This window comes from Rhinatrema bivittatum, chromosome 13, assembly GCF_901001135.1.
Source record: "Rhinatrema bivittatum chromosome 13, aRhiBiv1.1, whole genome shotgun sequence".
NCBI lineage: Eukaryota > Metazoa > Chordata > Amphibia > Gymnophiona > Rhinatrematidae > Rhinatrema > Rhinatrema bivittatum.
In genome coordinates, this window is record NC_042627.1 from 57651408 (window position 1) to 57666984 (window position 15577).

Below are 15577 nucleotides of genomic sequence, written 5' to 3' on the forward strand. Positions count from 1 at the left end.
CCCTTGTGCTCTGCATCTGCTCACCTGTGCAGGGAGGAAAATAGCGCGCATGCTTCTGAAAATGCCACGTACGCATGCTGTTTACCCCCTCGCCCCAACCTAGATGCCCCTTTTTCTTGTGCAGCTAAAAGTATGTGTGCTGTGAGCCCTGCGCGTACTATAGAGCCACTCTGAGGCGGTGGAGTGGGAAATTTGCAGATGGGCCAATTTACCCAAATAAATTGTGCAAAAGACTTTAATCGACCTTTCTATGATGGCTGCATACCATAAACCTATGCAAAACATATTTCAGCCTGGTTGACGGGAATGAGTTGGAAAGAGCCCTAGTTAATTGTTGCTTTAAATGTGGCCTCAGCCTTGCAAACTCTTTGCAGAACATAAATGGACAAACATCTGGAGTCACTTTGCCTGTGGCATTGGGGCTTGGGTGATTTTCATCCCTGTCCTCTGTGCACAGGCCCTAGGCCTGTTTTATGCTTAAAGAGCACAGCGCTGCAGTGCAATCTGCTGGTTAGAGCTGAGGGCTGTGGGCCTGCAGGGCCTTGGTTTGATTCTCCAGTCCCCCTCTCGCTCTGTGCAAGTCATTTTGTCTCCTCGTGTTTAGAAGGTAAACCATTGGGGCCTGCTGACACTGTGGGCCCTTGAATTTGCGCACAATGTGCTGGGTACATTGATAGCACAGTATAATTATTAATAAACCCAAGATCCCTGTTCTCCAGTGGCAGGTCAGGGGGTAGATTCTGTGACAAACTTTGCAAATCTTTGGCACCTTTTTTTTTTTTTTTTAATAGATCTGTATATTTGAAAAAAAGCTAATTTTAAATTGAAAATCTCTTTGACTTTAAAACTCTTGCTGCAAAATAAAATAGTTTTCTAACCTGTTCTGTATGTGTGAAGTTGTTTCTTTTTCCAAATTGGTGCTTTTAGTTTTATAAATGGGGGTTTTTGTTTTTAACTTTTCATTCATTTTCTTTTTGCCATTTTCTCTCTTTTCTCTTCTCTGTCTCCTCCTACCCTAATTTCTCACTTAAGCCTTTTTCTCCCCTTCTCAAAGGGATCTTTCCCTCTGAACTGTCTCTCCTGGTCTCTCATTTTACCCTCCCTTCTCTAATCTTTCTCTCCTCATCTCACTGTTCCATCCTTTCCCTCTCATTTCTTACCTCCACTCCATCTCATTCCTCCCTCAGTCTCTCCCTCTTCATTACTCACTCCTCCTCCATCACTGCACAGCTCCCCTCAACCTTCCATTATTTCATCTACTCCCACTCCTTCAGGCTTCTCCCTAACCCGCTTTCATCTTTCCTTCTCTTCCTCGCTCACTTCTCCATCCCTTCTTCCTTCTGCACCTTCACGAGTTATCCCTTCCCCCTCGTACCACACTCCTTCCCTTCCCCACTATGGCTAAAGCATCGCATCTCTTCCTCTACATGCTGCCTCATGCACCAATCTATCTCCCCCAGAAGTTGCCCCTCTCATACTACAATTCCTCCAACCCTGCAGCCTTCTACCCCTGTCCCTTCAGATGCAGCCTCTTGCACCGCTGGCCCATCCCCCGCACTACTGCCATCGACAGCCTCTGCTTACTGAGCCCAAGAGAAACACTCGGTGTTGACCTTGCAAGCAGCCGGTGGTGCTGCAGTGATTATGGCAACTGGGGGAGAGGGGGCAGCCTGGCGGGGCAGGAGAGGGGTCAGGAGACTGGTGCAGCCAGGAAGACGGGAAGTGGGACAGTGCTACAGCCCAGCAGGGAAGGAGATAGATGGAAAGGGATATACAGTGGCCGTCCACCAAGAAGAGAGGAGTGCGCTGCCTCGGTAGGTATTTGAGAGGCGAGAGGCAGGAAGCAGCAGGAGCAGGGCCCCGGGGTTACCTGCATTTCTGCAGGAAACAAATCCTGTGGCAAGCGGAAAATTTTAATGGCAGTCGCCGCAGAACTGCAAGAAACAAGGGACTCCAGATCCAAACCACGCTGCATCCTAACTTCGAACGCGCGTATCGATGCCGTGCCCTTGTCACAGTCCGATGTGCCACAGCACCACAGGGTACGGGTGAACACTGCACGCAGTTGGGATGCGATTTGTCGAGGGGTTTCCTTCCAGTCTAGGCGCACAAGATCAACCTTTTGCAAATTGCACCCAAGAAGCTCATTTCCTTGTGCAAATCAGTGTGCACTCTCTCAGCAGCTTTTATCAAAAGGACTGAACTTCGCTCCTCTGTGACAGCTCATTTGTGCCACTATACAACAGGCCATTCCCTAACATGAACATGTGGGCACCGATTCTGAATTCACTTGCTATTTCCATATTAGCAAATATGGATACAACAGAGAAGTGTTGCATTTTAATTAACGCTGTGTACATCATGCTGGGTGTCATATTTTGTGAAAAGAGGGGTAGAGAAGTACAAAATGGAATGCAATATCAGTATCTAGCAAAGCGAATGAAAGTAGGGTTGCCAATTCATGCCAGGCTGATCAAACAGACTGAGTCAATCTTGGTTTTACCCCACTGCATGCATGGGACTGTAGTTCTGAGTATCTAAAGGAAATCAATGGAAGCAGCAGAACTGCAGTTCCAAGCATGCAGTTATTTCATTGCCATTCTGACTGTAGTACCTTTCAGTTAATGGCTCTTCAGGAGACTGGACGCATTATCGATATACTTTACTTAAGGCAAACTTCACAGAAAAACAGAGTCTGTGCCCATCTGAAGCATTACCTAGAAAAGACAAGAGACTTACGCTGCCCGCAGTGTGTTCCCGCGTATCCCTTCTGACATATGCACTGTTCATCGCTGCAGGAGCCTCCGTTCATGCACCTGATGTTACAGTGCTGGACTGCAAAGACAGAGAAGAGCAGGCTGTGAGAATTTCACCTTTTGGAGTCTGCAGTCGCACTGTTCCATCGGCACAGAAGAAAAAAGCCTATGTTGTGCATTCCTCTGAGCCACAGAGAGAGGTGAAATAAGAAGCATGGACATCCTGGAAGGCACAGTGCAGGCTGAAAGTGAATTTAACGTTCTTGGGCAAATGAGTCTGGAAGCCAGGAGCAAAACTGCAAATAAAATCCATTTAATCACAAGGGAATACACGTACAGCTGGCTGGAAAGCCAGCTAAGAACACATTCTGGAGACAGTTAAATGCTCGCTGTGATGTAACTTAATGAACAGTGTTCCACACAGTGAAAGTAAATTACAGATGATGTTAACAACCGAACAGTTTCTTTTTGGGAGGGGGGCAGGACTCCCCCCACCCACCCCGTACTTTTGAATAAATCAAAATTTACTGTATATAGAAGTACACAAATGCCACTAAAGACATGGTAGAGAGGTTTTGGCCAGGCCGCTCAGTGGGTCAAGGAAGAGGTATACAAGCCCAACGTAGCTCCATGCAATCTTAGAGAAACAGAAGGGACTAGGAAAAAGCAAAGGAAATGATATCATCCATCAAGCAGGGTAGGAACTCAAAACCACAAACTGATTTCAATTAGGGCAAGTCATGCCAAAAACTCATTTCCATTCCCACATGAGCACCCTAGCTATTTAAATACTTTGAACTTTATTGCAGATAGAAAGGTTAACAGTAGCTTATGTACTGGACTTTGCATTCCTCCAAGTTGCACATGGAATGCATTCTTCCTTTTTTGGGAACATTCCTGATTTGATGTGCGCTGTACATATAACGGAACCCCAAATTTTCCTTACATTTATTCTGCTTGTAGTGCAGACATTATCAGGCCCATTATGGTACATTTTGCTCAATGCAATGACATTAGCATGGCCAAGCAGATAAAAAGGTAAACCACACCTTAATACTTCATTTTTTTTTTTTAAACATAATTCTTATCACCATGACCTTTAAAGCATGGTTTCTTTTGGTAACTCTTGATCTTATTGCCCCATTACTGCTATTCATATTTATGCAATTTGATATTTTTTTGTTTTAGATTTATTTTTAATTTGATTTTATCTTTTACTCTAACAGCTAATTTAATTTTCCTCTTTTATGTAGTTTTTAGCCGTTACTATCTTAACAAAACAATGTATTTCTTGTGTTTTTAACTTGTAAACAGTTGTGAAGGCATGTCTGATGTAACGGTATAGAAACGCTAATAAACTAAACTAATGGACCCTAGCACATGGCACATCGCAAGGCCCAGGATCCTCTAAAGGACTATGGAGACAAAAACCAGAAAGTCAACAGTGTGGCGTTTTACGATTCAACTGGGGGGGGGGGGGGGGGGGAGACAATGGATGAAATAACTCTTAAAGGGGTGGGAAGTGATGGGCTCAAGCCCAGAGGAGGAGAAAAAAAGACAGCTATTGCTCTTGCAGAGGACCCTGCTGGCCATACAGTGGCACAGAGGAGACTTCCCTCAGGCCTCCTAGTCAGTGAAGGCAGATGTGGCAGCTAGGAATGCTCTCTGGAGGCCGGGGTATGCAAGTGGATAAAATGGGGATAAAAAGGTCTTTTGGAAAAAAAAAAAAAAAAAGTCAGTTTCCTCCTTCAAATTAGCAATTTAATCTAGCTGACTTCTATGTAGCCTACGTGAAAAGCTATTTTGATGATAATTTTAAAAATCTGGTTGAAGTTTAGAAAATTGTAATAATATTAATGCTTCCTCTTATAAACACCAGCTGATTAATCTATCACTTATCAGTAATTATGCCCAGTGTCAAAGTTCCCTAGAACTAAGGAAACTGCTACGGCAGTTAGGATAATAATTTCTATCTGATCTATAGAAGCAGATGAACCTAACTAAACCTAGAACATCAAAAGCTCAGTGATATTAAGTATTATTTCAAAACAGAGTTACCAGCTAAATTTTACACCTCATTATTCGCATGTCCAAAAGACAAAATGTTTTCTGTCAAGAAGTCTGCCAATGGCTTAAAGATTTAAAGGTGAATTTTAAAAGCCCAGCGCATGCATCGATTAGGGGATGCGTGAACAAGTCAGGCTGGCGTGCGCTCACCGTATTTTAAAAGCCGCCCAGACACAAGCGAATCTCCCGCTGCGGGCACATCTTGCCTGATTTAAAATAAAAGGGTGTGACCTGGGCGGAGCATGGACATTCTAGGACGGGGTCAAGAGATGTACGCGTAAATATTTACGTGCCTGGGCACACGCCCAGGTCCAATGCTGCATGAGTTTACTTCTACTATGGAAGAGCCATAAGTTTAAAAAAAAAGAAAACTAGCCATATCTGAGGGGTTTTAAGGGTTGTGGGCTAACTGGGGAGAGTGAAGGCTATTAAACTAGGGAGATTTGGAGGGGGTTTGCAGCTCTTAACTGGGTGAACTGGTGGAAGAACTAGTGAAACTGGCAATGCCTTGGGTTCACCCCTTTTAAAATCCCTTGACTTATGCAGTAGAAACAGGATTTGTGCCCACGCGTGCACTCGCTTAAAATTAGGCACATGTGCACATGGCCATGCTATTTTATAACATGTGTGCACATAAGCGCGCAAGTTATAAAACGGCCATGTCCCTGGGTGTGCCCCGATGCACACATGCTATAATGTGCCCGCACACCAGTTTGAAAGTTACTGTCATAATGTTTTCATATCACAGTAGGAGAAATATCATGCTAAGCCATTCCCTTGATCTTTGCTTCATCTACTTTACTACAAAGGCAATGGGGGTTAATTCTGCACTGCTCCCGCTGCACTGTACACATGAGAGTCTCAACATGAAAGGTATGGTCAAACCCTTGAAAATGTTTTTTCTCACTGTCCTTATCACTCTCACCTTACCTTTCACCTATATCCTAACTTCTTGATATAATATGTAGCTGCAACATCCTGTGAATCGAAAATCAGTAGCTAGAGCACAATTATGATAATGCATGAGGGTAGAATTTTTTTTTTAATTACAGCAAAACAAACAGAATGAAATAAAACTCCATGCCCACGTTTGATAAACGAGAATGGAAAAACCCATTGTAGTCCTAGTGATTTTTCCCTACATAAATGGAGTGCATATTTTGCATAATCAGAATTGTGCTTCAGTTGGGGACTTTGGATTCACTAAAGCCTAATTGTAACTATCTTGGTGACCCAAGAGGCTGGGCTGTTTTGACATGCACATTTCCCTCCCTGCTCTTTTCGTAGTTCTGTAATCAAGCTACGTTTTTTCAATAATGTCCACCTCTCTTGTTTGGCATTGTGTGACTTGATGGCCATTTTAAAATAATGAAACAGTGGGTTATCAATAGTAATGAATGGAAAGTAACATCTGTTTAATGACTTAAATTAAACAGAAAACAAAGAAACAGCATAGCTGTCTTCCAATGCAACCTTATCTGTGCTTCATTCAACAGAACTTCTCATGAAAAAAATGTCTGATCCATTGCACGGCACATAGTTCCTTGTAGATGTACAGTATATAGGAGGTATAAGTATTCTGAAAACGTAGTAAACAGACTTACTTGATACGGAGCCACAGGAAGGAGCTATTTGACCACTTGGACATGTGCACATATTTGGTCTTGAGCAAAATCCATCCCCACAGGAATGTCTACAAATAGCTAGAAACAGTAAAAGAAAATAATGGTTTAAAAATAAAATAGGTCTACAAAAAAATAAAATATAAATTTAAAAAGGTGGACAATGAAAATGCATTATTTAAGAAAGCTGTCCTCAAAATATGCAATTTAAAAGGGGCTATAAGAACCAGAAGTGAAGGATTAGCTAACTATTAAGCTACATAAACAATTCTGAATTAGGATCCTTCTCCATTTTCTTGGCCTGTACCATTCTTTTTTTGGTGCAAGAATATGATTCATAAGCAATAAAGCACGACAAAGTTTGTGCTGTGATGCAACAACCACATGCCTTGCCAGAGTTGAAGGCCGGACCACTTAGCATTCATCCACTGGGGCAAATTTGACTTTATTCAAAATAAATTTTTCCCCATTCCGTACCTATGGAACAAAATCTTTATCTAACAAGGCCCAATGTTCCTTATATGAGAGTGCACAGTAAAATCAATGATTGTTATAGCCAAATACGAAAGAGTTCTTTTCATAAGCAAAGAATGGAAGATCCTTTATGTAAACATCCCCCCCCAAAAAAAACAAACACAAAACAAGCCACCACAGCCCATAGTATCAAAACAAAGTTGAAGTATTTCAAACTTCAAGTACTCAGAAACCTCAAGCCACTTCTGCACTTCAAAGACTTCAGACTGGTACTTCAAGCAATCATCTTGACAAAACTGGACTACTGCAACTCTCTGCTTCTAGGTCTTCCAGCCATCGTTTTAAAACCACTTCAGATGGTGCAGAATTCTGCAGCTAGGCTCCTCACCAATACTAAAAAGAGGGAACACATCTCCCCCACTCTTCAGAACCTACACCGGCTTCCAATCAAATCCAGGATCTTATTCAAGGTACTCTCGATTATCCATAAAGTTATCCACAACCTCACTGTCCTCAATACCTCCTCTCTTCTAAAACTGCATACCTCCTCTAGACCTATTAAGAGTGCCTACCAAGACACCCTATTCGCTCCCCAAGCTAAAACCTCAATCAGAAAATGCGCCATCTCGACAGCTGGCCCACACCACTAGAACGCGCTACCCCATGAACTTAGACGAGAATCCTGCCCGACTGTCTTCAAAAAGAGACTAAAAACATGGCTATTTAGCCAAGCCTTTCAGGACATTTAACTCATCTTCCATACAACTTTTCTCTCTGCTAGCTATCTCTTCAGCTTAAACTCTCTCACCCACCCCTCCCTCTGCCACTTGCCCCCTCCACTTTCCTCATCCATCTCTTAATTTATTTAACCTTATTCCCATCCCTCTAGGATGAGTATTTCAATTCCTCTTATTTTTGGATGAGCTTATTATCTGAAATGTTTAAATAATTTCCCTTGATCTTATAAGGCTATGTTTAGTCCAGAGTGTTACATTTTTTTCCTGTTAAAATTGTTGAATTTCTAACTTGTTTACTGTACCGCTACAAGGCGAAATTGAAGTTAAATGTAAACCGGTATGATTTGTATCTCTACAAGAATGTTGGTATAGAAAAAATAAAAATAAATAAATAAATAAATCCATGAAAACCATTAGCTAAGACTATGCTCTGAAAGAACACATGGAAATGTGGCTTCCAATGTGTGCAGTTCCAGCACGGACTTCAGTGCAGTTCCATAAGAACATAAGAAAATGCCATACTGGGTCAGACCAAGGGTCCATCAAGCCCAGCATCCTGTTTCCAACAGTGGCCAATCCAGGCCATAAGAACCTGGCAAGTACCCAAAAACTAAGTCTATTCCATGTAACCATTGCTAATGGCAGTGGCTATTCTCTAAGTGAACTTAATAGCAGGTAATGGACTTCTCCTCCAAGAACTTATCCAATCCTTTTTTAAACACAGCTATATTAACTGCACTAACCACATCCTCCGGCAACAAATTCCAGAGTCTAATCGTGCGTTGAGTAAAAAAGAACTTTCTCCGATTAGTTTTAAATGTGCCCCATGCTAACTTCATGGAGTGCCCCCTAGTCTTTCTACTATCCGAAAGAGTAAATAACTGATTCACATCTACCCGTTCTAGACCTCTCATGATTTTAAACACCTCTATCATATCCCCCCTCAGTCGTCTCTTCTCCAAGCTGAAAAGTCCTAACCTCTTTCGTCTTTCCTCATAGGGGAGCTGTTCCATTCCCCTTATCATTTTGGTAGCCCTTCTCTGTACCTTCTCCATCGCAATTATATCTTTTTTGAGATGCGGCAACCAGAATTGTACACAGTATTCAAGGTGTGGTCTCACCATGGAGCGATACAGAGGCATTATGACATTTTCCGTTTTATTCACCATTCCCTTTCTAAAAATTCCCAACATTCTGTTTGCTTTTTTGACTGCCGCAGCACACTGAATCGACGATTTCAATGTGTTATCCACTATGACACCTAGATCTCTTTCTTGGGTTGTAGCACCTAATATGGAACCCAACATTGTGTAATTATAGCATGGGTTATTTTTCCCTATATGCATCACCTTGCACTTATCCACATTAAATTTCATCTGCCATTTGGATGCCCAATTTTCCAGTCTCACAAGGTCTTCCTGCAATTTATCACAATCTGCTTGTGATTTAACTACTCTGAACAATTTTGTGTCATCTGCAAATTTGATTGATTATCTCACTCGTCGTATTTCTTTCCAGATCATTTATAAATATATTGAAAAGTAAGGGTCCCAATACAGATCCCTGAGGCACTCCACTGTCCACTCCGTTCCACTGAGAAAATTGCCCATTTAATCCTACTCTCTGTTTCCTGTCCTTTAGCCAGTTTGCAATCCACGAAAGGACATCGCCACCTATCCCATGACTTTTTACTTTTCCCAGAAGCCTCTCATGAGGAACTTTGTCAAACGCCTTCTGAAAATCCAAGTATACTATATCTACCGGTTCACCTTTATCCACATGTTTATTAACTCCTTCAAAAAAGTGAAGCAGATTTGTGAGGCAAGGCTTGCCCTGGGTAAAGCCATGCTGACTTTGTTCCATTAAACCATGTCTTTCTATATGTTCTGTGATTTTGATGTTTAGAACACTTTCCACTATTTTTCCTGGCACTGAAGTCAGGCTAACCGGTCTGTAGTTTCCCGGATCGCCCCTGGAGCCCTTTTTAAATATTGGGGTTACATTTGCTATCCTCCAGTCTTCAGGTACAATGGATGATTTTAATGATAAGTTACAAATTTTTACTAATAGGTCTGAAATTTCATTTTTTAGTTCCTTCAGAACTCTGGGGTGTATACCATCCGGTCCAGGTGATTTACTACTCTTCAGTTTGTCAATCAGGCCTACCACATCTTCTAGGTTCACCGTGATTTGATTCAGTCCCTCTGAATCATTACCCATGAAAACCTTCTCCATTACGGGTACCTCCCCAACATCCTCTTCAGTAAACACCGAAGCAAAGAAATCATTTAATCTTTCCGCGATGGCCTTATCTTCTCTAAGTGCCCCTTTAACCCCTCGATCATCTAACTGTCCAACTGACTCCCTCACAGGCTTTCTGCTTCGGATATATTTTAAAAAGTTTTTACTGTGAGTTTTTGCCTCTACAGCCAACTTCTTTTCAAATTCTCTCTTAGCCTGTCTTATCAATGTCTTACATTTAACTTGCCAATGTTTATGCTTTATCCTATTTTCTTCTGTTGGATCCTTCTTCCAATTTTTGAATGAAGATCTTTTGGCTAAAATTGCTTCTTTCACCTCCCCTTTTAACCATGCCGGTAATTGTTTTGCCTTCTTTCCACCTTTCTTAATGTGTGGAATATATCTGGACTGTGCTTCTAGAATGGTATTTTTAACAATGACCACGCCTCTTGGACATTTTTTACTTTTGTAGCTGCTCCTTTCAGTTTTTTTCTAACAATTTTTCTCATTTTATCAAAGTTTCCCTTTTGAAAGTTTAGCATGAGAGCCTTGGATTTGCACACTGTTCCTCTTCCAGTCATTAAATCAAATTTGATCATATTTTGATCACTATTGCCAAGCGGCCTCACCACCGTTACCTCTCTCACCAAGTCCTGTGCTCCACTGAGAATTAGATCTAAAATTGCTCCCTCTCTCGTCTGTTCCTGAACCAATTGCTCCATAAAGCTATCATTTATTCCATCCAGGAACGTTATCTCTCTAGCGTGACCCGATGATACATTTACCCAGTCTATATTGGGGTAATTGAAGTCTCCCATTATTACTGCACTACCAATTTGGTTAGCTTCCCTAATTTCTCTTAGCATTTCACTGTCAATCTCACCATCTTGACCAGGTGGACGGTAGTATACCCCTATCACTATATTCTTCCCCGACACACAAGGGATTTCTACCCATAAAGATTCAATTTTGTATTTAGTCTCATGCAGGATGTTTATCCTGTTGGACTCTATGCCATCCCGGACATAAAGTGCCACACCTCCTCCCGAGTGCTCCTCTCTGTCATTGCAATATAATTTGTACCCTGGTATAGCACTGTCCCATTGGTTATCCTCTTTCCACCATGTCTCTGAGATGCCAATTAAGTCTATGTCATCATTTACTGCTATACATTCTAATTCTCCCATCTTACTTCTTAGACTTCTGGCATTATTTATTTATTTATTTATTTTATTTAACAGCTTTTAATATACCGGTGTTCGTGCAAGCACATCACGCCGGTTTACAATAAACTTGAGAAAGGAGGAAATTACAAAAAACAGGGAGTGGGGGATGGAGCAGGAGCGAAAAAGGGGGGGAGAGAGAGGGAGAAAGGTAAAAGGAGGAAAGACAGCAGCTGAGAAAGGTAAAGGAACGTAGCAGTATTTACATGAGAGGTTGATTAACGCGGTTAAACATTGTCGCTTAATTACAGCGGTTAAAGAGGATATATAGATTATATAGAGGATATATATGGAAGCTTAATTACAACAGTTATGGCAGGTTATAAAGATAACTTATTTAGCATTTAACAAATATATATAAAATATTAGCTTACTTACAGCATTAGCATACAAACATTTCAAAGTTTGTTTTTTGTTTGTATTTTCATTCTGCTTTTTAATTGATAGGGATAAGTTAGAATTTTTTAGCTCAGGTGAGTTTTTAGTTACAGGCACTTGGACTACTTTTCTAATTATTGGAACCTCACTGTCGGGATGCCCTAATTCTAATGCATCATTAGTATCCTTTAAAGATACCTCTCTCCGAACCATGCACTGCTGAGCGACTGTCGGCTTTCCCCTTCCATTCCTACAGCTGCATCAAAAGCCAAGTTCCTGCTCTCGCAAAACCACGTAAGAGCCTTTAAAAAGGAGGACATTTTCAAAAAAATAATTACTGTTTCCAAAAGCACAACTTCCCATGGGAAGTAATCACAGGGTTTGTTTGATGAAATATCAAAAATGTGTGGCTGTTCTCCAATATCCCCAACTGGCCCTTCATAGATATGAGCCTGAGTAATAATCTAATACAAGCTGCTGACAATTTCTCAAAGGATTGCGATGGCAATGTTTGATCTAGTCCTTTTGCAGGTGGCATTACTATGGTATTATCACACATGAAATAAACCACCCTACACATAACCGTGATATTAGGGAAGGGTTTACCAGTCTATTCTTGGGACATTATAGCCAAGTAAGACTTCAGGATATCCACAATGCATGAATCAATTTGCATGGACTGTACACCAAGTATATGCAAATTGATCTTGTGCATATTCATTATGGGTAACCTAAAAAAACAAGTGGCTGTGGGATCACCAGGACTGGTTTGGAAAACCTTTAGCAAATGAGAGGCAGTCAACATGTGGCTTTGCTGATTTTGTAGCAGGCCTAGGCTTTTTGTCCTTAGTTTATCTAAGCCAGGGATGGCCAACGCCAGTGCTGAAGAGCCAGAAACAGGCCTGATTTTCAGGATATCCACAACGAATATATTTATTTATTTATTTGCATACAGTGCATGACAATTTATCTCAATGCATATTCGTTGTGGATATCCTGAAAACCAGGCCTGTTTCTGGCTCTTGAGGACCAGTTTTGGCCACCCTAATCTAAGTTTATGGTATGCCTGTTATGTGTCATGAAATACGTCCATTGTTTATTTTATTCATCCCTCTCAACGTATATTTCAAAACTTTGTGAAGTTATGATACTAAAGCAGAACACTACAATGTCAGAGGACCATTTGCTTATTTTGTTAGCCTTCTTCATTCAAATATTTTTCGGGGGGGGGGGGGCAGATTCCTTCACTTTGTTTTTTTTTTTTTGGGGGGGGGGGGGGTCGGGGGAGGGAATCACAAATGCAACAGAATGTAAGAAAAGGAAGGAGGAAAGAAAAGAAGAAAGGAGAAGAGAGAAAGAAAGAAAGAAAGAAATTTGCGTATATAATATTTGATTGTGTTAACTTACGGACAATACACTGATTTCCACCGGGTAAGGTTTTCCATCCAGGGCAACAGTAGGCATTGAATCGTGATCCACACACATTAGGTCTGAAAAAAAAAAATATCCATTTTGTATGAAACTCACCAAGAAACAAAGCTGTAAAATAAGCATGACAACACAAACAATAAGCTATAGATGCAAACCCCCCCCCCCCCCCCCAATAACCATGAATGGAGTTTGCTGCTGCTGTTGGGATTTTGTGGCACCAGCACCAGAGTGGTCTGTGATAGCTACATGTCCTCAACGTCCTGCCATGGAGCTGCACTTCTGAACATTACTGCTTTACTACCCCTGGCATACAATAGATCTAAGGTTCTCAGATAAGGCTGCAGACAGTGATGCCAGATGATCGCCATTGTATGACCCAGGGGTCCCATCTTCAATGTTGTAAGTACTTCAGTGGGGTGCTTTGTTGCTAATTTATAATTTTTACAATTAGTTTTACATTGACCTTTTTATGTTTTCAGTACTATCCCATTATGAAGGCATTTATGGTGATGATGAAACATTGGTGGTGTCGGGATTTAACACCACAGCTGGCGTTACAAGGATGCCAATAGCTTGATGGCTGATAACACTTAGAGCTCATATGGACTGAACTCTCCTGGACTACTTGTGTGACATGAACAAGATAAGTTCTGGTTTTCTTTACTGGACTCTAGATGTTGAATGATTTTGCATTTATTTTTTTAAGACATTTTCTATTTTGGGAAAAGTTTGGCCTTGTACATTTTTAATTTGCAATGGAAAAATTCAACTCAAAAATCTTAAACGATGTGACATGTTAAAAGATTTTATCACTGTGACCTACTTGTGAGATTTTAAGAACTGGTTTTCATGGTTCCATGTGACACATTGAAGGTCCAAAATTGGGTATGATACAGTGTTCATATTATGAGACACCTCACGTTGTATTTCCTTCAGTTCTTCTACATACATTTCTATACATTGGCTCTTCTATGCTAATACATCTCATGAATATTTACTAGGAAAATCTTGAAAACTAGACTTGCTGGAAGGCAGAGAATCTCTCAGAGGTCTTTTATATGCATAAAACATGAGTTTTGTGTAGATAAATCACCTCTAAGATACTCCACGCTACCCCCAGTTAAAATGTGTGCTCAGCAACTCAGGTTTGCGCACATTTTCCAGTCAGAGCACCTTTTTAACTCCTCATGCATTAGCATACCATTAGCTTACTGCTGCATTAGCATACCATTAGCTTACTGCATTGGGAGTTAAAAAAAAAAAAAAAAAAGTTTTAACCTGCGGGTTAAGAAACTGTGCATGGAGCTTCGGCATACACCTCATTATATCAGGCCCATTCTCTGATGCACACAGCTGGCCAGGACTGTGGTTCTCAAACCTGTCCCTGGTTCCCCTCCCCTTCCCACCAACTGGTCTGGTTGGGGGTGGGGGGCAAGGAAAGATGGCAAGTAGGGACGGATTTAGGATTTTGCCACCCATGGACACTTTCAGTGCTTTTACTCCCCCTCCCCAACACCTCCTAGAATGGGCTGTTACTGGGTAGCAGAGGGCTGTTCTCTGCTGAATGAGATTCAGTAGACCTGGAAGGCAGAAAATTGTTGCCAGTCTGCTGCCCCTAAATATTTACTGCCCTAGGGACCTACCTACTGTACCTGAATTGCAATTCATCTTGAGCATAGGTTTGGAAGAGAGAGTAACTAAATCCAAATCAAACTGTTGCAGAGGCCCCTCCAGAACAGGGTGCAGGAGCCTGAATAGCTGCTTGGTATAAATGGAAGGCCAATGCTACAATTCCCCTCCTTCTTATAAGCACTAAATCCACCAAAAAGGAAATCTGCAAGAAGGTATTCTAAATAAAATAAGGAAAAGTCTCCTGCTTGGTATAAACTGTACTGTTCACCGTGTTTATTAATTAACCTTATGGGAACTCGCATTTCTCCTCTTACAAGCACTTTATTTACAGGATGCAAACAACCACATTACAGTCCTGCAGTTGCCTAAACTGCTTAGCAAGCTCAGGAAACTGCATTCTGCCTGTAACACAGAGCCGGCTCTTTATGCAGGAGTGAAATATGTAAAACTCAGTTGAGCCCAGCGCCATCTCCCTGGAGCACAGCCCCGGGATCTGCCTACTCTATTTACCATATATGGCTAGCATGGGATGTTGGGGGGGGACGACGACAATGCAGGGTCCGGAGACAGCTCAGAAGGGATGGAGCTTTCCTTACAGAAGGTTATTTGAGGTGAGTCACATGTTTGAGCGAGGCAGACTGCACAGAAATCTTAAAAAGTGGGAAAAAAAAATATACATATTCTTGCAACACAAGAGCTGCTCATCTGTAAATTATTATCTGTAGATTTGTGTATACAAATTGTAAAATAGCAAGAATACTTTAAAGAGTTTGATTAATAAGAAAAGAACAAAACCAGCAAACATTCTATTTAAAGAAGCAGCTTGCATGTCAAACAAAAACAAGACTGAGGCCCAATACAAGACTGATTACTAGTAGCAAAAAAACCCCCAAAAACAAACAAACGTTTCAAGAGGACCAGCATATTAAAGTCAAAGGATCACAAATAAAAACAAAAACATAAAACGTTCTCGCAAAGGAAAAAAGTTACTCAACTAGTTATAATAAAAGCATAAG

At 41.3% G+C, this 15577-nt stretch overlaps 1 protein-coding gene across 1 annotated transcript in view; it reads right to left on the reverse strand.

Annotated features, from left to right (window-relative positions):
• Positions 1-15577, reverse strand: part of FBN1 (fibrillin 1) — a 292212-nt gene that overhangs the window by 249978 nt on the left and 26657 nt on the right. Inside the window, exons 3-5 of the mRNA XM_029574409.1 lie at positions 12906-12988; positions 6428-6526; positions 2740-2835 (exon numbers count right to left, since the gene is read on the reverse strand). Of these exons, the coding sequence (XP_029430269.1) occupies positions 2740-2835; positions 6428-6526; positions 12906-12988 (278 nt within the window). The remainder of the gene's footprint in view (positions 1-2739; positions 2836-6427; positions 6527-12905; positions 12989-15577) is intronic.